This window comes from Paramacrobiotus metropolitanus, unplaced genomic scaffold (genome assembly GCF_019649055.1).
Source record: "Paramacrobiotus metropolitanus isolate TYO unplaced genomic scaffold, Prichtersi_v1.0 Parri_scaffold0000045, whole genome shotgun sequence".
NCBI classification, from domain to species: domain Eukaryota; kingdom Metazoa; phylum Tardigrada; class Eutardigrada; order Parachela; family Macrobiotidae; genus Paramacrobiotus; species Paramacrobiotus metropolitanus.
Window position 1 is genome coordinate 868,085 of NW_026570265.1, and position 21,083 is coordinate 889,167.

At 40.6% G+C, this 21,083-nt stretch overlaps 6 protein-coding genes across 8 annotated transcripts; 3 read left to right on the plus strand and 3 right to left on the minus strand.

The window, feature by feature from the left end:
* The first annotated feature begins 486 nt into the window (after positions 1–486).
* On the plus strand, positions 487–2,612 carry LOC129591377 (probable cyclin-dependent serine/threonine-protein kinase DDB_G0292550). The gene is made up of 2 exons (XM_055487014.1): positions 487–969; positions 2,115–2,612. Exons 1-2 carry the CDS (start codon positions 790–792, stop codon positions 2,493–2,495), a joined length of 561 nt encoding a protein of 186 aa, XP_055342989.1. The 5' UTR covers positions 487–789; the 3' UTR covers positions 2,496–2,612.
* Positions 2,613–2,619: 7 nt separating this feature from the next.
* Positions 2,620–6,794, minus strand: LOC129591375 (transketolase-like protein 2). Of its 2 annotated transcripts, none has more exons than XM_055487011.1 (11): positions 6,660–6,794; positions 6,270–6,406; positions 5,970–6,087; positions 5,789–5,902; positions 5,622–5,719; positions 5,076–5,267; positions 4,880–5,007; positions 4,075–4,455; positions 3,540–3,895; positions 3,247–3,463; positions 2,620–3,062 (listed from the first exon to the last, which is right to left on the minus strand). In XM_055487011.1, exons 2-11 carry the CDS (start codon positions 6,398–6,400, stop codon positions 2,884–2,886), a joined length of 1,914 nt encoding a protein of 637 aa, XP_055342986.1. In that variant the 5' UTR covers positions 6,401–6,406; positions 6,660–6,794; the 3' UTR covers positions 2,620–2,883. The 2 variants fall into 2 exon arrangements, with proteins under 2 accessions (XP_055342986.1, XP_055342987.1); XM_055487012.1 differs by having other exon boundaries at positions 6,270–6,438.
* A 1,636-nt stretch (positions 6,795–8,430) lies between these two features.
* LOC129591376 (glucose-6-phosphate 1-dehydrogenase-like) lies at positions 8,431–13,427 on the plus strand. Its single transcript, XM_055487013.1, has 10 exons — positions 8,431–8,572; positions 9,143–9,466; positions 9,533–9,641; positions 9,767–9,987; positions 10,058–10,216; positions 10,361–10,486; positions 10,559–10,652; positions 11,967–12,183; positions 12,390–12,598; positions 12,855–13,427. The coding sequence occupies exons 1-10, from the start codon at positions 8,532–8,534 to the stop codon at positions 13,116–13,118; spliced, it is 1,764 nt and encodes a 587-aa protein (XP_055342988.1). The 5' UTR covers positions 8,431–8,531; the 3' UTR covers positions 13,119–13,427.
* Positions 13,428–13,669: 242 nt separating this feature from the next.
* On the minus strand, positions 13,670–15,660 carry LOC129591307 (multifunctional methyltransferase subunit TRM112-like protein). 2 transcript variants are annotated; one of them, XM_055486913.1, is made up of 5 exons: positions 15,276–15,660; positions 14,835–14,965; positions 14,478–14,579; positions 14,152–14,244; positions 13,670–14,034 (listed from the first exon to the last, which is right to left on the minus strand). In XM_055486913.1, exons 1-5 carry the CDS (start codon positions 15,307–15,309, stop codon positions 13,930–13,932), a joined length of 465 nt encoding a protein of 154 aa, XP_055342888.1. In that variant the 5' UTR covers positions 15,310–15,660; the 3' UTR covers positions 13,670–13,929. The 2 variants fall into 2 exon arrangements, with proteins under 2 accessions (XP_055342888.1, XP_055342889.1); XM_055486914.1 differs by having other exon boundaries at positions 15,297–15,657.
* A 252-nt stretch (positions 15,661–15,912) lies between these two features.
* LOC129591215 (eukaryotic initiation factor 4A-III) lies at positions 15,913–17,778 on the plus strand. The gene is made up of 2 exons (XM_055486789.1): positions 15,913–16,586; positions 16,789–17,778. The coding sequence occupies exons 1-2, from the start codon at positions 16,103–16,105 to the stop codon at positions 17,529–17,531; spliced, it is 1,227 nt and encodes a 408-aa protein (XP_055342764.1). The 5' UTR covers positions 15,913–16,102; the 3' UTR covers positions 17,532–17,778.
* Positions 17,779–19,069: 1,291 nt separating this feature from the next.
* On the minus strand, positions 19,070–20,677 carry LOC129591216 (AKT-interacting protein homolog B-like). The gene is made up of 5 exons (XM_055486790.1): positions 20,416–20,677; positions 20,284–20,348; positions 19,891–20,074; positions 19,580–19,789; positions 19,070–19,425 (listed from the first exon to the last, which is right to left on the minus strand). Exons 1-5 carry the CDS (start codon positions 20,499–20,501, stop codon positions 19,329–19,331), a joined length of 642 nt encoding a protein of 213 aa, XP_055342765.1. The 5' UTR covers positions 20,502–20,677; the 3' UTR covers positions 19,070–19,328.
* Positions 20,678–21,083: the final 406 nt, after the last annotated feature.

A 21,083-nucleotide genomic window follows, 5' to 3' on the forward strand; every position in this document is an offset into this window, starting at 1 on the left:
CAAATATTTGCTTACCATTTCTCAAAACACCAAGAAAATTCGCTTGTCCGAAGAATCTATATATTCAACATACTCTACAAATGCGGCAGAAATCTGTAGTAACGCTTTGCGTACTGGTATATTGTTACCAGGTATTCGACGTGCAAATTTACACAGATGCACAGTGTCCTGCATGCATTCTTTTTGCGAAAGTTGTTGTAATTTATCCAACGTCCATAAGTATCGAGAAATTGGTTTAGGACGTCCTTGTCATATAAAAATACAACAAAATTGTTCGTTAAAAGTTTTGCTTTATTCCTTGTTTTTTGCACCGATTACAATTAAATACGGAATTGTACGATTATGATTCATGAATCATTAGGTGTGCCGCATTACGTTACGGTGTTGCACCTTGTACATACATAAATAAGTGCATGTGCTTGATGGAAAACGTACCCTATAGGTAGAAAAACATAATGCAACATCAACTGCATTGCAGAAACCGGATTGCATTTCCTTGTATTTTTTACAAGTTTGTTTGAACTACTGGTTCTAATAAGTTGCGAAAATCCTGCTACCTACAATATACATGTCCGTACGATTAACGGGTGCGGAGAAATTCGATACCAGGCTGCATGCTGACTGCGGAAGTGCTATCTCATATTGTAGAATATCAGTCAGAAATAACCGCTCTTATTAGTAATGTCAGGCTGTGGTAAAAGTACAGCAGAGCGCTGACAAAATTAACTCAGGTACGGTTCTGCCTTTTTAAAAAATATTCTCTTTAAAAAATTTTTTCGGATCGGGACCATGTGTTCAGTACTAAAGTTCTGCATCTTTACCGGCCTGTTAACCTTTGTAATCCATATTATCAAAGCAGATGCGAAAGCAATTTATGCAGACCAGAGTGTTCTTTCGAATGAGAGCGGTCTTTCGAATGGGAATTTTTTAATTTATGGTTCCAGATACCGGAGAGGAATAACGGATTCGGTAAGGCGCAGGAGCAAGCGCGCTTATATCAATAAATTTTGGCGTTCAATGATAGTATAAGTATAATGATGCAATACTAACTCTAACAAGAAATATATGGCTCTTACAACGTTAATCGGTTTTGCACCAAACTCCTGTCAGAATTTCCAAAACTCATTGAGGGAGTATGGTTCGCTTTTCGTTTTTCTTTCAAAATTTATGGCGATGTATAATTGCATGTCGATATAAATATAATTTGCTTAATTGTTACCCCTCAAAGCTGTAGATAGACAAGGAAATGTACATTAAGCAAAAAATGGCTATTTGTGCATTCTATTAAAATTACTATTAATATTTGTTGATAATAGTGATTTTAGATTTTAATAGTGATTAAAATTTATTGATAATAGCGATTTTGGTTGATTTTTTAATTCTTGATTGTGCAGTGCCAGCCGTAGTGATACGAGTCATGACTGTTATGTCACGATGTAAACACGAATAAAGAGCAGTACTCAATTAATATTGTACCTAAAAATATACATATACATAAAATGTAAGCACATAAAATAAGTACTTCTTACACAAATATTTATGGTCTAAGAGTAAAGTACTGTAGATATACGTACATATGTGTGGACTACAGCGTCTAAACTAGTTCGATATATCTATACTTTGTGTGTGTGCATCTGTACGCTATTATGAGTTACTGTATTTAAATTAAAGATGCATAAGGTGTTATGGGTACACCGTACAATTCCCGAGCAGGAGAGCATTGAAAAAGTGTTTTTGTTATAAATCTCGTTCTTGGTACGTAGTTGGTACTTATATGGAATACTTATTTCAAGGTTATTAGAAAAAAGGTGGTTCAATGGATATAGCCGTTTATGTCATTTACAATCGTATAGAGCGCTTGCTTATTCTATCTCATCGCAAAGTGTATGCATCTATTGCACGCCAGTGTCATCGCCGTTTTCTAATTAGATGTAAGATCTTCACAATAATTCTTGTAATTAACGAAATTTGTAAATTACTGATAATAATTCGTTCGTATAAGTCATGACTACTTTAGATAGCGCGGCGATAGTAGTATATGTAATAGTAGTATATGTAATTTTTAATGTTTGCAGTTGATGCGTAAGGTAATCAGCATATTTCCTTTCAAACAGATAAAAGGGCTATTTGGATTTGGAAATAATAACAACAATAACAATAACAACAACAACCAAGGCAGTTCCAACGACGGAAATCAACCGCAGCCGCCAAATACGGGAAACACCGCTGATAGTGGCAGTAATTCTAACGGTAATAATGGGTCACCTCCTCCCGCAGTACGAGAAGGACCATCGCGATCCGGCGATAACAATGGCGATCGCCAGTCTATAACCGGTAACAAGTGGATAGATACAGCAATCAGTGCCTTTCGCGGCAGCGGTGATAACAGTGGAAGTATCAGCGGAGATTCACAAAAATCTGTTGGGGGAAGAATTGTGGATGCTTTAGCAAAAGAAGCGATGAAGTCTCTGTTTGCGGGGTTGCTCGGTGGATAGGCTTTCTGCACAAAACTGGGCTTACTAGGTTTCTACGATTTTTTGTTCTATTGTTTGGTGTTCGGCATTTTTATTGTAAAAACTGAAGGAACAACCGCTAAAATCCTACAAAACCAACTTGCAGTTTCATATTACTTGCTTTATTCATGACCAGAATTAATTCAACCCAACCAATGAACGTATCACCGTAATGGAAACTTTGCAGCATCACCACTATACCGGAAAAACTTTTGACAGTCTGCAAATCTTTAGCAACAACGTTAACGTCCGAAACTAGATCATTACACTATTAGACAATACAGCGAAAGCGCCCCAAAATCAATTACCATCCACCAAAAAGCCAGCAAAAGAAATCTCTGATGACTACAATCAAGAAAAAACCGCCTGCTCATTTAGCATTTGTCCAGTCTCCTTCCACAGCTGCCACAATGGCTTTGGCACTGATACCGAACATGTCTAGCAGAACATTGGGTGGGCCACTACGAGGCAATTCACGGACAGCTAACATTTTCTGTACGATATCTGGATGCTGGGCAATCGCGCCAGCCACGGCTTCTCCGATGCCGCCTGCAAAGAAATATTTCCAGCATAAAAACACAAAAGCGAACAATAAAACACGAAATATAATGCACAAACCAAATACACTCACAAAATTATTTTCTAAGACCAGAATAAAAAAACTGTTGCGTACACAATTAAATCAGACCTGCACTCGTTATTGAGACATTCAGCAATGCAACTTTCAGCTCACCTTCAGCATAATGATCCTCCACGGTAAGGATGCGGCCTTTCGTCGCGCGTGCGCTCTTGACGATTGTGTCTGCATCAATAGGCTTGACGGTGAAGATATCCACGACACGAATATTGATTCCCTTTCCAGCCAACTGTTCCGCAGCTTTCAATGCCTCATGGACGGTCACTCCTCCACCAATAACGGTCACCACATCGTTTTCGCTCTGTCGAACGACCTAATCGCAAACAACATCCTTAGTTACAAGTTACAACTCAGAATATCAATTTCAGTAACTGAAAGGGGGATCTTACTTTAGCTTTTCCGACTTCGAATGTCTCATCGCCCTTATAAATGATAGAGTTCGCAGGACGACCAGTGCGGATGAAACAAATGCCTTCGGTATTGGCCGCCAGCTCGCAGGCCCGTTCGGTGGAAACTGCATCACTCGGGTAGAAAACGGTAGAACCTGGCAGGGAGCGGAACATGGCAATATCCTCCAGTGCCATCTGTGATGGTCCGTCCTCTCCGATAGAGATGCCAGCGTGGGAGCCAACGAATTTCACATTCGCCATCGAGATAGCGCCCATACGCAACTGGTCGAAACCGCGCGTGAAAAAGCACGCAAAGGTACTGACGAAAGGAATGAATCGACCACGAGTGGAGAGACCTAAAAGAACAAAGTGGCCATAACTATGCTTTCGCCGAGTAACCATTATCAAACATCCAAATAAACCATTATTATGAAATACGGGTACAAGCTGTGGGCCATTAAGTTTTGAAGAGATCAGAACAGCAAAACGATATGTGGATAATTACTCCAACTGTACTGTTGACGCTTGTACGCACCAATAGCAACGCCAATGGCATTTTGCTCAGCAATAAAGCATTCCACAAATCTCTGCGGATAAACCTTCTTCAAGTTTTCTGAATATGTGGAATTCTTCACATCGCAGTCTAGCGCAATGATACGCGGGTACACGGTGGCCAGTTTAACAAGCGCAGTTCCATAAGCCTGACGAGTGGCGACTTGTTTTCCCAGTTCGTACTCTGGCTTGTCGCTCAGGAGCACCTTCCCATGGGTGACTGCCTGGAGTTCCGCTTTCTGTGGGGCTTCAGGAGTGATGGTGACCGGTTTGTTGCTTTTAACAATTTCCGTCAGCGACTGCACAATCTTGTCTGCTTTGTCGCCCAAGGCCTTGCCATGCCAGTTCTCTTCATTTTCGATTCCTGTAACACATGCAGAATTGTCAAATAATATGACTGAACCAAGCGTGTTAAATAAAGACAAGCGTGTCAAATATCACAAACCAGTTATGGACGTTGTACAACGTAATCTCAGCAGAGTGTCAAAAATAATACATACCCGTAATGCACACTCATAATTGTCTTGAATTTTCAACATCTTAAACCATTTTTAAAAATTCATACTAAATTTCTATTTTTCACACTTTAAAACTCTGTTGTACTCGTACATAAATGTTACCAAATAATGGCAATGTAAGACCAATAACGCCATGATAGAAAGCACATTACGCCGCGTAATGTACTCCTTCCTACACAAGTGTACGAAAAGACTCGATGAAATGGAAATCTATCACGCTTTCTTTAGTCATCCATGAATTTGAAATTACAATAATGGCTAGTCACTTGCCAGGGAAGCCTTTTCCTTTGAATGTCTTTGCCAAAATCATAACCGGTTTGTCTTCCGATCGGCGAGCATCATAAAACGTGTTCACCAGCGTCTTTATGTCGTGACCGTCAACAACAAAAGTCTTCCAACTGCAAACCAGATTATAATAATGACATTGTATGATTATGAGATGAATGTAGTGCATTCGGAAACTTACCCAAAAGCTTCACATCGTCGCTTGTATGTGTCCATATCATGGCCCAACGATGTAGGTTCACTCTGGCCAAGTCGGTTGATATCGATGCAGGCGATTAGATTATTCAGCTTGTAATGACTGGCGAAGTGCATGGCTTCCCAAACGCTACCCTCAGCCGATTCACCATCTCCCATTACGCAGAACACTCGGAAGCTGAAACAAAAATTTGTGAAGAAATTTTTCGTTAGCGAAGGCACCGAAACGTGGATTGAATTATGTTGGTATGCAAAAATATGTGATCCAGAACTGATAATAATATTACCCAAATCAAACCGTAGATTACTAATTTGCAGATCATACGATATATATTTTTACGTGGACAATCAAATTTTAATCAATAGAATTATCAGATAATGGTACGAAAATCGAAATGACAATGGAAATGGTGAGGCTGCTGCAGTGTCGAAATCACAAGAACAACTTTACTTAGTGTTTAAAATAGGTATTCAATAATCTATAGAAGCTTAAACAACGCTACCCACTGCCAGTCCACAAACAAAAACCTACTTGGCCTTATCCAAGTACTTTCCTCCGTATGCCATACCGGCCGCACATGACAATCCCTGACCCAAGGAACCGGTAGCCACATCCACGAAAGACAGACGCTAAAATTGCATTGCAACAACATAATTAACAGTGATCATACAGTGATCAAAACAGCACAATGAACCTACAGGAGTTGGGTGACCTTCCAGCGGGCAGTCAATCTTGCGCAGATTTTCCAAGTCTTCGTGCTTGACCACGCCCAGCTCAGCCATGACAGAATACAGAATCGGTGCCGCATGACCCTGGAAAGACCCCCATTTAAGCCCATAATAATCGGCGACTTTCACACCTTCAAATTACTATAAATACCTTCGACAGCACGAAGCGATCGTTGTTGGGGTCCCGAGGCTCCAAGGGATTGTGTTTCATGGTGTGCCAGAACAAAACAGCCAGAATATCAGCACACGAGGCGCATGATGTCGGATGCCTGAAGAGAAAACCAGGAAGTGCATGAACAAACAGCAGCCACACCACTCATTCTTGCAAAAATTATCTTTGAAAGTTGAAAAAACAGAAACTAATGAAATACAAATTTTTAGCAATATTTAGCAATATTTTTAGCAATCGTGTTTGGACTAAAAACGTAAACAGTCATTAACTTTCATATACCCGGATTTTGCGGCATTAGTGCATTTGATTGAATCCAGACGCAATTTGGTGGCGATGGTCTTCAGCTGGGCGATAACATCGTCGCTCGGATCACGGTCATAAACATTGGCGTTGGTGTGATTAGACGACATGGCAGTCTGAATTAAACGCAAATCTTCAATGAATAATTCTAGAAACACATAGAATTTATGATAAAGGTTAAGAAATATTCAAAAGATCACACAAAAAAGAATGCATTATAAGAACTAGCAGTTTTAGCTGGCAATGGCCGCAATGCGCCTAGATTTTTCTAAGCAGTAACTACTACTAGCAGCGCGCAGAAAGCCTCTTCGGCTTGGAATGCAACGCTATACGAAACAATTATTTGTTTCAAAAGGGGAGTTTACTTACCACTTTATGGTCAACAATCACAAAAATAAGAATGAAAACTGGGATCTACTGCGTCGTAGGATTTTCGGGATGCAGACAAATTACCGGAGAGCCTTGCAGCAGCTGAGAAGTGACGGACTGATTTTGGCCGACAAACTGTTAGAAGGTGCACCAAGGCACTTCAAGGTTAAAATACTGTATGAAATCGCAGTCGAAATCAGCCTCTATTTCGCTTCACTTGTACTATTACAGCTGATACTCTAGCCTGTACACTGTACAGTACTGTACTTGTACAGTCACAGTGCTGTACTTTACGGTATACTCGCGATCTATGGAATTTACACATTTTACAGTGCGATTTTATAGAAATTTACCAGCATACGTTAGAATAAGTAACAAATTACTACTTAATGGTAACTATTGGTAAGCTTGTTTGATTATTTATGTATATCCTAGAACTATCATTTTTAAGGCGGCCTCCATAAATTACGTCACGCAAGTTGGGGGAGGGGGGAGGACCTGAAAGCTTTACTGTTGTTACAAAGGGGGAGGGGGTATTAAAAACTTAGCTACGATTCTGACGTCACCATGCTATACCTATGGAGGGTTCTAAATTTGTTACGTAGCGCTCAGGGGAGGGGATTAGAGTTTGTTAGCACTGGTGACATAAGGGGAGGGGGGTATCAAAATGTCGAATTTTTGCGTTACGTAATTTATGGATGCCGCCCAACGTATTTTAAGCACGTACTCAATACTAAAATGCGAAAGTAACACGTTCAAAGGCTTAAAATCAACAGCTCAACGTCTCAACAAAAAAGTACGTCACATACGTACGGACCGGTACGGTACATAAAGTAATATAGTATAAATTTATAGTAATTTATAGACATCTATATTTTTAAGATGGCATTGTACAATCGTGATACGACAATCAGTTGTAACAAAGAAATTTCGGTCGCACCGACTCGCATGAGTTGATGCAAACGATTGAACTGTGTAAACACAAAATGTGCTGATACTCTTTTTTAAAGTAAGCATTAATCTGCAATATAACAAAAATAATAACTGATCTACTCTAGGCCTGACATTGATAAATGTGAAGGAGTAGTACTGCATTACAGTACATACGTACGTACTCGGTTATTTTATCGTTAGTTAAACGATTCCATAAACGTCGGCCTATAACATGGAAAACTGGAAAACTGGAGATGCACAAGTAGATAACTACGGAGCCTATGTACCCGTTGAATAATTACAGATAGGTGAGAAAACACAACCTTTTTTTTATTTTTGTCGTTCAAGGTTTGCACTGTTATTGTGGTTCGGAACTTCGTACTGGCTATACGAGTACCGTAATTTGTGCTTTTTTGAACGTGCAAATGATGCACTCATTTTAATAAACGTAACTACAGATGTATAAGCACTGCATGCACTCTGTGTTTTCTTATCCTGACAAGATGAAGAATCCTGATCGAATTCGGGCAATGCTTACGTGCCACTAGTCTGGTGTTAGTTAATTAACCCGTTAACCAAAGCCGTTGAAATCGACATCTCTTGTGTGGTGCTACCGGCTACGAACAGATTTCAAAGCAGCAGGTTCCCCATTTGTAGCAGCACATCTGGAGTAAAATATTTTTTGTAGGTGGTTGCTCTTTGCTATCGATCCATTTCTAGACCGGCACAAGCTCGATGGTACATACGATCTACAATTGATTACAACAAAACTAATCCGTATTATTATGGATTTATTAATATTGTAGCATTTCCTTACCATTGTAAAGCCGATTCACCGGTCCTTTTTACTAACGATGCCCTGATCTAATTTAAAGTCGCGTTGACAATGTTTTTGCTTTAGGTCATTTTCATATTAAACTTTAGAACAAGACTGGTCGGATGTTGCGATCCACGATTTGCTGCATAAAATCAACTTCCGGGTACGTACCTGTAGATGCACTCGATGTCTATAATAATCATCATTCATAATTATTATTGTTATCAAAATGTTAATGTTTACATCTACATTACTGTATTGTTATCCACATTGTACTGTATTCTCACTTTGACAAAGAATGGTTCGTACTCTGTTCATTATTATAGCACAATATATGTATATTGCCATAATTTTGCTGACCAAATTAACCTAATTCATTGAATTATTTACTTTTAAGTTTTAAAACTGTAAATACGTAAGTTACGGTAAATAATTTTAGTAGGATTTCATCTTCCCTTTTATGCTGTACTGTACTCGTACCAGTGCACCGAAGCTCGACAAACCTGGCTGGCGCTATGCTATAATATGAGTCGTGAGTCGCAACACGACTTGGGAAGTCCGAGTACAATTACTATTGATTGTGCTGACTCATTATCAGCACAGCTGTCGTGAAATTTACTTACCGACTACATTAGCGTTCCAGCATTTTGATTTCCTTTTAACCGAAGCCTGGACGGTACATCGACACCTTTGTTTGTCGATATCTGTCGCCCAGTTTTGTTTATCTGTGTAGTCTCAGCCCTTCCACGGAACCACTGCGTCCTGCCGCACAACAAAATCAGTCGCCCATCTCAGCGCAGCCAATCCTTCCCGAAGAGCCAATAAACTCCGTTTTGTCTGCAGCTAAAACTGCATTTCCTGATCATCTTCCAGATATAATTGCCAGTGCCACAATGAGTTCGCAGAAATCGGAAGCTGACCTCAAGAATGCTAAGGGCGAGAAGAAGTCCATGACTGGTCTACCGAAAGAGCCGTGGCAGGAAGATCAGCTGTACACCATCGTGATTTTCGGTGCATCTGGAGACTTGGCCAAAAAGAAGATTTACCCGACTTTATGGTAAACCGCTGCCCAAATTGCACGCTTTACGCGTAATATATTTTGTAAACAAATCGTTTTGTCTAGGGCTCTGTACCGGGATGAATTGCTTCCGAAAAATACTTGGATCATCGGGTATGCAAGGTCAAAGTTGTCTGTTGAAGATCTGCAAAAGTCGTTTGAGGGAAATTGCAAGGTGCGTTATCACGGTCTGCCAATAAATTCGTTTGCATAAATATTTCGCACTGATTGTGAATTGCCGATGTGATTTTAAGCGATGCTGTCCAGTTGGGTGGTTGCAGTACGGTGTTTTTTTTGCAGCTCCAGTCCGGTGACAAGCAGAAGTTTGGCGAATTTATGAAGAGCAACTTATATATCGCTGGAAGTTATGATCAGCCGGACGACTACCGGAAACTCCACAAAACTTTGGAAGAAAAGGAAACACAATTCAAGCAAGGGAACCGCGCTTTCTATCTGTCCCTTCCGCCGTTTGTGTTCGACACTGCCACTACGCACATCCGCCACGACTGCTGGGGCACCCGGTAAAATAATGATGAAGTAGTTTATATGTTTAATCAGGACAGCATTTAATTGATCCACTATGACTCTTAGAGGATGGAATCGTGTTGTGTTGGAGAAGCCGTTTGGACGCGACTTGGAGTCCTCCCGTAAGTTGGCTGACCACCTGAAGAAATTGTACCGCGAAGAGGAGATCTATCGCATTGATCACTATCTGGGCAAGGAATTGGTGCAAAATCTGATTACGTTGAGGTTTGTGATTTTTAAACGTCACGGTTGTTTGGCTTTTAATAACGCAGTGTTCGGTTGAGATTGTGTAATAAGCGCAATGTCATGAAATCCGATTTTGCTGCAGTACTGCAGTAGGAAATTAGCTTCAGCTTGTTTCTGTTGCAGATTTGCCAATCGCATCTTTAGCCCGGCCTGGAATAATCAGAACATCGCCCACGTTCAGATTTCCTTCAAAGAGCCGATTGGTACGCAAGGGCGTGGTGGTTATTTTGATGAGTACGGCATTATCCGGTAAGTTTCTACTTTCTGTGTGATTTGCTTAAGTCTGTGAAAGCCGGTTTTGTCGAACCTGTCTTTTTGTAGGGATATTATTCAGAACCATTTAATGCAAGTTTTTTGTCTGGCGGCGATGGAGAAACCGGTTAGCCTGAACGCTGAAGACATTCGTGATGAGAAGGTGTGCAGGCGATGTTCCGGTGACCTAAACATCACGGCTGATCTAATCCTCCTGGAGGGATTGGATGGGCGCTATTCACGCAATTCGGTTCATTTTATGGACTTTAGCGTCGTGCTCAGTGGCAGCGTTTACACATCCAATCTGCCACAAAATCCACTGGAAGTTGTTGCTTTTCAGTGCCTAAGCGCAAGCCCAAGCACAAAAATAATTAATATTAGAGTATTTGAAATTAGAAATTTTAGTTTTATCAAAGGAGGGCTTAAAAGCAAAGCGCAGAGCGTATCGACCCTGATAACAGGTACCCGATTTTCTGTTATTATGGTTAAGATTTTATTATTGTTAGAATCTGACTGGCGTGTGAAACATTTTGTGAATTGTAAAAGGTACCACATATCGACATATGCCTCGTTTAAGTAGAAGAATTGAAGATGAATTTCTCTCGCTCGTACTAACTTCTATTTTGACCAAATAACAAATGAACCTTTTTTCAGATACTTTTCCATATGTTACACTTTCAGACCAGCAATGGAAGCATTACAAAACTATTTTTTGTTTAAAATGAAAAGTCAAGGACCGTTTTTGTCCTACCGAAACATGCTTACAAAGAATTCTAAAATATCAATAAATTATCACTTCCACTTAAGGAAACACTAACACATAAGGAGCCTTTCGACAACACTAACATGAGCACTCGGGTTAAGACTATGGTTAAAACTAAGATCAACAATCAGGTTTTCACTTTGATCAGAACTAACGTTAGCACTCGGGTTATGGCTCCGGTCAAATTAAGGAAGTGGGCCGGTACAAGGTACCAAATTCGTGTACATGCACGAAAAGTTAACTTTTTGCGCACTCCCAAACACATTTTTAGTTTTATTTTATGACATTCTGCAGCCAGATGACTTGTATTCTAACAATAATAAAATCTTAACCATAATAACAGAAAATCGGGTACCTGTTATCAGGGTCGATACGCTCTGCGCTTTGCTTTTAAGCCCTCCTTTTGATAAAAGCTAAAATTTCTAATTTCAAATACAGTAGTATTAATTATTTTCGTGTTTGGGCTTGCGCTTAGGCACTGAAAAGCAACAACTTCCAATGGATTTTGTGGCAGATTGGATGTGTAAACGCTGCCACTGAGCACGACGCTAAAGTCCATAAAATGAACCGAATTGCGTGAATAGCGCCCATCCAATCCCTCCAGGAGGATTAGATCAGCCGTGATGTTTAGGTGTTCCGGTGCTATAATGACTCATTCATATGTGTCTTAAGCAGGACAAAACTATAACGTCGTAAGTTGGTATATGCTTACAGGTGCGCGTGCTGCGTCGCATCCAGCCAGTGAAACTGGAAGATGCTGTGCTGGGGCAGTACGTAGCTGATCCGGAAGGGAAAGGCGAAGCCAAAACTGGCTACTTGGACGATGAAACTGTTCCAAAGGGTTCTGTTACTCCAACGTATGCGGCGGTGTTGTTAAAAATTGACAATGAGCGGTGGGAAGGCGTTCCGTTCGTTCTGCGTGCAGGAAAAGGTAGGTTTGCAGAAGCGGCTCTGAAACTGTTAATCACAGATCGCGATGTCGAAGGCAGAAATTAGTAAAAACGACTGGACCTGTTGCTTTGTTTTAATACAAACAGACTTATATTATCAAATTTTATACGTTTTTCGTACAACGGTTACTTTCTGGTACATGCAGTTTGTGCTCATAATGCTACATGTAGCTTCTGTTTTTTGCAGCTCTAAATGAGCGAAAAGCGGAAGTTCGTGTCCAGTTCAAAAATCCAGACGGTGACATTTTTGAGGACGGGGAAGTAAAACGTGATGAACTGGTCATGCGTATTCAACCCAATGAAGCCATTTATCTGAAGATGATGACCAAAACCCCAAACAGCAATTTCGGCATTGAAGAGACTGAATTGGATTTGACTTACAGCAAACGCTACGAAGTGAGTAATGGCTAATGCATATATAAGTGTTGGGTAATATGAATTTCTTCCTTACGTTAGCAAAACTTTCGGATTTGCTCATTGTGATAAATTTTTGAAGTGAATGTATTAATTGCTATAATAATTACTATGCAATTTGCAAACGATTACGGTGAATTTTTTAAAATTTTGCATTGTTTTCTGTATTTATTTGACAAGTAATTTGCCTCACTTATTGTTACCAATACGATTTCGTTAATACGTGTTTTTTTTGCAGGGACTGGTGCTTGCCGAAGCTTATCAACTGCTGTTCATCGAAATTTTACGTGGTCGTCAGATGCATTTCGTTCGCAATGATGAACTGGAAGAGACCTGGCGCATTTTCACTCCTTTGTTGCATCAGATCGAGCGTGAAAAAATTAAACCGACTGAGTACAAGTTCGGTTCTCGTGGGCCCCCGGAAGCGGATAAACTTGCAGCCAAAAACAACTACGTTTACAGCGGAACATATGTATGGCCCGGTGACAGCCCAAAGAAGTAAAACCCGTTTCCGCCTTTTCAGTCCTGTCTGAACGGGTTACAGATACAAGGGCCGGTGTGTTGGGCATATAAGAATTATCGTTCTTTATTGTTTATATTAATCTTGCAGCTGGATATTGCAATAATTTAGGCTGAATATTTTGGTGGCTCTTTCATAAGGTGAAGGGTGAAGTTTTATCAGTTTTACTTATGATGATGAGAAGTGTTTTAGATATTGGGCGGGAGGTGTTTAGTTTTTGGAAAAGAGTTATTGGAAAAATTTTGTGATCACGGGAGTCTAATCATGAAAATTAAAGCATACAATTAATGATTCGACACAATACGGAACTTAACGACGGAAAAGCAGCTATTACGAATGAGTTGGCATTTACTGAGAAATTACTACTATAATACATCAAATTCTGCGGTACGTACTGTCATAGCATTAATGAAGGCACATAATTATGGTACTATCTAGAGTACTGTAGTATCGACTATGGTACTCCTCGTTGGCTATGTCCTACTCTTGAACACACATTATGACACTTCCTCATCGAATATAAACTGAATGAGCGGTTGTAACAGATTTTTATACTTGCAGAACTATATATGTACAGATATTCGTCATCTTCGGAGAAGATGACGAAGAAGATCGGTATTTCAAAAACCTGGGGTACGATCGCAAACTACAATGCAAGTCAGATAAAGAAACAGAATATGCATCGAGAAATTCTATTCGAATCCGGGATCAAAAATTAAACATCTATCACTCATTCAACAAGTTCAGCATCTAACAAACATTCCGCAAAACCAAACCAGAGATCGCAGATAGCCTAACTGACTTCTTCAGGCTTAAGAAGCATATTGGGAATTCCGTTTTGTATAGGGAACACTCTTCCCGTCTCAGGACAAATGAGCTCGCCTTTCAGAATCTCTAGCTACAAAAAAAAACAATCAGACCTCCATAATTTCCAGAAACAAAATACGACCGTAAGCAAAGAACATTTTCAATAATATGAACAAAATTATAACGTCAACTGTGTGCACAATTTTACCTCCAAGAGGACATGGTGAAACTTTCGAAGGAAATCCTCGGAATTCGCTGCATCATCCGGTAATTCAGCGGGCAAAGCGTCCTCCTTGCCAACCTAAAACAGTGTTTGAAGCTATTGTAAACTGAAATCGGATAATAATCGGTTGAACAACCCATAACCAACAAGCATTGGTTCACTATCATTATCATTATAAAACAATAAGAAATACACAAAAAAGGGTGAAAAATTCACAAAAATGATACCACAATTACGATATAATCAGTAACTTTAGCCATGCGAGCATCCGAGAAAGGTTGGCTGCTAAAAAGTGCAGCAATAAAACTTACGTCCTTCACAGCGGACCTCAGTGCATCGTATCTTATTTTCGGAATGATACGCGCTACAAAGTCTTTGTTGAACTCTGTTTCCTTTACTTCCATATCCTCCACCTGCAGATAAAAAAACGTAATTACGGTAAATTACCCCAAACTCCAAAGATCGTTTATAGTACTTCATTCACGGATTTCGCTAATTTAATTGCTGTACAAATAGGCATTAAAACCCTGATTTTAATTGGATTTCCCTACAAAAAGGATACGAAAACTATAAATTACAATCGACAATATTAACAAACACAAGTTTTACGTGTCTAATTAGACTCTAATAATTTTGAAAAAATTGAAGAGTCAAAGAGAGTACTGTACCTTGAGCTGAAGAGGATAACCTTCTTTCACTCCCTTAATCGACTTTGACGTCAGCATATTGTGTGTGAGAAGCTTCATTGTTCGCACCACAAAAACCGAACAGCAGGAAGGAATATTTTTAACAACCAGCCCTGCACAAAAAACCGTATAAGACATTTATAGTAAAACAGACAGATAATCTTTCGCCAGTGACTCGCCACCATACAGGCTACAGCCGAAAGTAATAACGTCTACACAGATTATTAGAGAAACCGCAACGTGTTACAACAATAACTTGTAGAATTAAGAACTTTACCGATACGAGAACATCGAAACAGCGAGAACGTTATGCACAAAGCGAACCCGACACGAAATATGCGAATATCAAATATCCTTTGAACTTTTAAGGCAAGATCACAGTTCAACACAGCAAATACATTAGGAAACGTGGTTATTACTTACTGAATGCGACTCTATTTGTACCTGCAGCTATCATGCATAGGGATCTCAGATATGCGGCTTCTTTTTTTCCGTCACTCTGACTGCGAGAGTGCTGAGTTCCCAAATGATCAAATCCAAAGATGGTGCTGGAGCCTTGGCTGCTGTAACTCGCACAGACAAGACCTCTTTCCAACAGCTACGGTGCAGTGAAAAATTGCTCCCTCTGGAAGCTGGACATTCACCGGACAATATTTTAGTTCCCTGTTCCAGTAACTGCTGGGTGTAGCCGGAGGAACTCAATATCAATCTTTTGTGATTTGAAATTTTGTTTTTTTGTTTTACAAAACTAAAAGTACGTAACAAAACTCACAAAACTACAAAAGATCGCAAGTTCGGCGTACGTTCGGTAGCCGGTCTGGTCTTAAGCCTTTTCATCTAACCGCCGGCTGGTAGTGATTTCAGTGAATTCAATCTAACGGTTCTTGCCAGCCACTCTAAAGGAAAGTTACTTTCTATTCAACGGTAATCGTGCATATGTGCACGAGTGCAAATTCCAGCGCTGGCGCAACCTATATTTCGGTTTGAATTTTTGAACGAGCCAATGGCAGCCAGCATTAAAACGGCCTTCGGTAAAAGCGCTATGAGAGAGAGTCCCCATTCAGCGTCCTTCTCTCGGGAAGTGTTCACTGAACTTCATTCGGTCTGCGTACACACTACACAGACATAAAAAAGTTCGCGGTCCCTTTTGTGGCTTTGGCTACTTTTAGTCTGTGCGATATAATTCTAGATAATTCTAAGCGGAGGGTCTGGATTGTTTTAAAATCTGAATACAACTGTAGTGCGAAGCAATGGCGGCTGCCGCGGCGTCTATAACTACCAAGCGACGTGCCCTTCTGGATGAAGACCTTGCGAATGTGGACTTCGAAACGAGTGAGGACGTGGAAGTGGTGCCGTCCTTCGATACCATGGGACTTCGAGAGGATCTTATTCGCGGCATCTATGCGTATGGTTTCGAGAGACCTTCGGCCATTCAGCAGCGAGCCATAAAACCCGTCGTCAAGAGGCGTGATGTCATCGCGCAGGCACAGTCCGGCACGGGCAAGACGGCAACCTTTTCTATTGCGGTTCTCCAGAACTTGGAGACGCAGATTAATGAAACTCAGGCTCTTATCCTTTCTCCTACCCGCGAACTGGCGCAGCAGATACAGAAAGTCATTCTGGCTCTCGGGGACCACATGAAAGTGCAGTGTCATGCTTGCATTGGCGGGACCAGCGTTGGGGAGGATATTAGTAAACTGGACCGAGGACAACATGTTGTCAGTGGAACGCCAGGTACCTTTGAAAGTTTGCAGATTTTTAAAGAATTTCTTTCCGTCAGTTGTCATCTCTTCGATTACAAGCATTTGTGGGCTTTTTACAATGTGATCCTTCGGCTACCGGCCCTACCTAGATTAGACACAGGCGTTATTGATTTTTAGAATACTTATTAGCTGGGGCTGGGGTAATACGATTTTAGAATAACAAATTATTACAGGACGTGTTCTGGATATGATCAAAAGGAAAAATCTGCGGACTCGCAACATCAAAATTCTGGTGCTGGACGAAGCCGACGAGATGCTGAACCGCGGCTTCAAGGAGCAGATCTACGATGTATACCGTCATTTGCCGCCTGATACGCAGGTGGTTCTACTGTCCGCTACCCTGCCGCATGAAATCTTGGAAATGACATCCAAGTTCATGACGGATCCGATCCGCATCCTGGTCAAACGTGATGAATTGACACTCGAAGGCATCAAACAATTTTTTGTGGCCGTAGAAAAAGAAGAATGGAAATTTGATACACTATGTGATCTCTATGACACGCTGACCATCACGCAGGCTGTCATATTTTGCAATACAAAACGTAAAGTGGACTGGCTGACGGAGAAGATGCGAGATGCTAATTTCACTGTGTCGTCCATGCACGGCGATATGCCGCAGAAGGAGCGCGATACGATTATGCGGGAATTCCGCAACGGCAGCAGTCGGGTGCTCATCTCCACAGATGTGTGGGCGCGTGGCATTGACGTCCAGCAGGTGTCGTTGGTCATTAATTACGATCTGCCGAATAACCGTGAACTGTACATTCATCGTATTGGCCGATCCGGGCGTTTTGGACGGAAAGGGGTGGCCATCAACTTCGTGAAGAGCGACGATATTAGAATTCTGCGAGATATCGAACAGTACTACTCCACGCAGATTGATGAAATGCCGATGAACGTCCAGGATCTTATCTAAACAACTTTTTGATCGGTCTTGCTCCATCTTTATTATAATACGGCATTGATTCCTCTAATGTCTCGATATGAATGTCATTATAATTTACAGCTGGACTTGCTTCTAGTTTGTCTTTGTTTTTTTGTTATTCCACTGTGTATACCAAACTAGGAGACCTGGTCATTCGTTGAATTTAATCTGCGGTGCACAAAAGTTACGTGCTGTTCTGTTACATGCTTTGTTGAAAATGAATTCCGCTTATTTTCTACTTATGCTTCGATCTGTAACATGCCTGTTCTTTGAAAATATTTCAAGGCTCGGGAAGCTACTACAGTCTGAGATGGGTTCAAATTCCCTGCAATTGTTGCTTACTCTTTCTGTACCGATGCTGTAGTACGAAATCACTAGAGCCAACCCTATTCACCCGTTTTATAAAGCCACGCTTTTTCGCATCCCGTTAATTATAATTTATAGGCACCACTTTTTTACTATTAATCAGATAAACATACCCAGTTGCCGGTTTTTATGGACACCCATTTTAATTTTCATAATGGGTGTCCATTTTCTCTAATGCAATTTCTCTAATGCTACAAAATGTCACATATGATGCGATTATTTTTAGATAAAATTTTACTCATGCTTTTTTGCCCCTAAACCTTCTGAGTTCTCTTCGATGATTTCTTCATTTTTGACTACTCCCGCAAGTCAGTTGCGCTGACCATGAGCACCGGGTTTCCATCAAGGCCAAAGATAGCTCCGTCCACGCCAACAAGTTTCCCGCAGTGTCTGCAACACTTTTTAAACGCATCCATATTTTCGGTCCTTCCGGATGACTTTCTGTGCAACTAGTCGACCGTTTGTACAATAACTGCAGAGTGCAGACTGCCAATCGTTTCCGGTATTCACATTGTACGTGCCCGGTGCCTCCCAGAAAGGTTAATGAAGGGCTCTCGATAATAAAGTTTTGTAGCATTTCTGGCGTAATTAGGAAGATATTAGTGATATTTCCAGCAGCGGAAATCGTAATATCAACATATACGTTCCGATCTTTAACTCGAACAGAAGTATGGTTCAGCACGTGGTTGAATGTTTGTCCTAATAATTTAATGTAGTGCCATATTACGATGAGAAAATGTTTTTAACTGGAACACAAAACAGGTGCCTATAAAATCAGGGTGTCTAAAACAGATAAATTAAATCCGAAAGGGGTGCCTATAATAAACGGGGTGCGGAAAAGGGGTGGCTACAAAAAACAGGGGTGTAAGGGGTCGCTATAGTGTCACCCTTTTTTTATTTACAGTAAGTCAACTCATTGCCGCTCTAGCGGCTCTACAATAGTACGTACAGACTACAGACTGAACTGCCTAACCAATTCAAACTGTGCTATTGCATAGCGGCGATGGTCAAACTTTGTCATCAACAATGAACCACCTTATTATCATTCGAAATCAAAATACCATTTTACCTTCCTCGAGACTTGATGCTGCATCTAGTGCATAGTAGTAAGTACGTACTATTCTAATTATACGCCCGGTATTAAATCAGTTTAGAATTTTGTCAGTTAAATCACTCTTTTTGTGGAAAAGCGAATTGTCAAACATCGTAGAACAATCAATAAAAGTTACAAAACTAGCAAATCAACTAGCATTAGTATTTGGTGTTCCTTGAGCAACTATTCGGTTCAAACTTATATCAAGAAAGAGACAATTACATACCAAAATTTATACATTATCACCCGGTGAGGTCATGTGCAAATGAAAAGTTGACAATAGTAAACAACACTAGCCAAAATAATACCTAGCAAGGCATGACAGCCGGTCACCAAATTTTCGGAAGCTGTCTTTTACTGCATATCTTGTCTCCGGTTTCCAGTATCTGCTTCAACTGAGGCTCCAAGAGTTCTGGCATGCAGGGCCTGCAATCCAAAAACAACGTGCAAGAAAAATACACACTTTTCACGGACGCCATACTGCTGACAGTACCAACTAACGAAAGCGTTACTCAAGCAAAAAAAGTGAATGCCAGAAAAATCAAAATAAAACTGAACAAGAGATCGTTCGACAGTTTACCCAAAAGAGAGTTCCGATGATGGTGAACTACTTGATTCACTGCACAATTCCTGGAAAATATCCTTGATGTTCAATCTTGCATGTGCTTTGTAATCGCTGCGACTCTGTTCCAGCAAACACGCAGCTTCCAGGTTTTTCCTCCCATCGACACTGGGTTCAGTAAATTGCTCTTTCAAATAAAGCAGGATATCGCGAATTCGATTTTCTTTTCTGCAAGTAGTAAAACGTAGGAATGTTATCACATCCATATTCGCACTCTAACATTTCACACCCTAGATTTAAGCAAAACTGGAAAACAAAAAAGTGCTCACTGCCAAAGAGGAAATTTTAAGGAAAAATCGAATTCTCCACTCCTTGGATCGACCAGTGGATGGAACGGAGGTGGCCAAAATATAACCTGTGGCGACGCTGAGTTATGCAAGGAAAAGTTCAGTTGGAACTGGAAGAATCCACCGTCATACAATCCTCCAATCATCCCCAGTGTTCCATGCCATCCTATCGTATAAATTATTATGAAATGTAATCGACAAAAAATTACTGCTAAGTGCAAACAGTTATCCACACAGAACAAAATGTGGCATGCATTACTTTGTATCAATTTCGGTTTCCTCGCACAAAAAATATTCATTTCAGTGTAGTCAAAAATGGATTTTTTTAGAGGTTGTGCAAGCGCAGTGCTTCCACGTATTTATTGGGGCACATACGGTAAGGTACACTTCCGGATGGAACGATCATTACCCCGCTGACAGGATCTCGGCATATTTCGGCGCTACACATAGGATACCAAGCAAAAATGAAGAGTAAATATTACAATAAAATTATGATTATTGTCTTACAATTCACCCAGCACAGCGTAGTGATGAGATGTCTCCGATCTTGCTTCTCGTGGGCTGCGAACCGTGAATGGATCGCTCACAGCCATTATTTCACAGCCTTCTGAGCCTAATGAGTAAAAATTCAAAAGAAACCGAAAAGTCCTGAAAACTCAAAAACTTCACGATATTGAATATTATAACATTTAGAAAATTTCGAGGCTTTTTTTAGAGGCATTTTTTGGTGGTACTGATTGTGAGCTAACTTTCAGCACAATCCACACTTGTATACAGTAGGTATACAGTACAGACTGTACTGTACACTGTACAGTACATAATATTGTACATTATTGTATTTGTGTTAATTTGTGGCTACTGTCACCCTGTGCGGTTTGGCGCTAAGCGCTTAGGCATTGTGCCGGATCCAGTTTCGGTGCGGAAACACTTCCCACAAGCACAGGCGCAATACAGTACACCAGTGCCCGTCGTCTATGTCCCAATCTTAGGAGAACGTATTCTGACGGCGCCCATAACTTCTAAATATTTCGATGTATGGCAAAATGCATTATGATAAAATTGAGAGCAACTAAAAACATAATTATGAGGGTCGACATGGGATGCATGATATGTGTTTTTGATTTTTGAGATGGAGTACGTATTGCGTGGCGATAGGGTCACGCAATGTTTATTAC

Bases quoted from the DNA above. Each gene is read 5' to 3' on its own strand.
- LOC129591377 (XM_055487014.1), top strand. From the start codon at position 790: ATGTGTTCAGTACTAAAGTTCTGCATCTTTACCGGCCTGTTAACCTTT. The intron at 970-2,114 runs GTAAGGCGCAGG...CCTTTCAAACAG, and splicing joins GGAGAGGAATAACGGATTCG to ATAAAAGGGCTATTTGGATT.
- LOC129591375 (XM_055487011.1), bottom strand. From the start codon at position 6,400: ATGTCGTCTAATCACACCAACGCCAATGTTTATGACCGTGATCCGAGC. The intron at 4,456-4,879 runs GCAAGTGACTAG...CATGTGTTACAG, and splicing joins CAAAGGAAAAGGCTTCCCTG to GAATCGAAAATGAAGAGAAC. The intron at 3,063-3,246 runs GTGAGCTGAAAG...ATTTCTTTGCAG, and splicing joins GGAGGATCATTATGCTGAAG to GCGGCATCGGAGAAGCCGTG.
- LOC129591376 (XM_055487013.1), top strand. From the start codon at position 8,532: ATGTTGCGATCCACGATTTGCTGCATAAAATCAACTTCCGG. The intron at 8,573-9,142 runs GTACGTACCTGT...TTATCTGTGTAG, and splicing joins TGCATAAAATCAACTTCCGG to TCTCAGCCCTTCCACGGAAC. The intron at 10,217-10,360 runs GTTTGTGATTTT...TTTCTGTTGCAG, and splicing joins CAAAATCTGATTACGTTGAG to ATTTGCCAATCGCATCTTTA.
- LOC129591307 (XM_055486913.1), bottom strand. From the start codon at position 15,309: ATGATAGCTGCAGGTACAAATAGAGTCGCATTCA. The intron at 14,966-15,275 runs GTAAGTAATAAC...TTTTTTGTGCAG, and splicing joins TACAAATAGAGTCGCATTCA to GGCTGGTTGTTAAAAATATT. The intron at 14,580-14,834 runs GTACAGTACTCT...TTTTATCTGCAG, and splicing joins GTTATCCTCTTCAGCTCAAG to GTGGAGGATATGGAAGTAAA.
- LOC129591215 (XM_055486789.1), top strand. From the start codon at position 16,103: ATGGCGGCTGCCGCGGCGTCTATAACTACCAAGCGACGTGCCCTTCTG. The intron at 16,587-16,788 runs GTACCTTTGAAA...AAATTATTACAG, and splicing joins TGTTGTCAGTGGAACGCCAG to GACGTGTTCTGGATATGATC.
- LOC129591216 (XM_055486790.1), bottom strand. From the start codon at position 20,501: ATGGCTGTGAGCGATCCATTCACGGTTCGCAGCCCACGAGAAGCAAGA. The intron at 20,349-20,415 runs GTAAGACAATAA...TCCTATGTGTAG, and splicing joins TACGCTGTGCTGGGTGAATT to CGCCGAAATATGCCGAGATC. The intron at 20,075-20,283 runs GTATGTGCCCCA...TTTATACGATAG, and splicing joins ATCCGGAAGTGTACCTTACC to GATGGCATGGAACACTGGGG.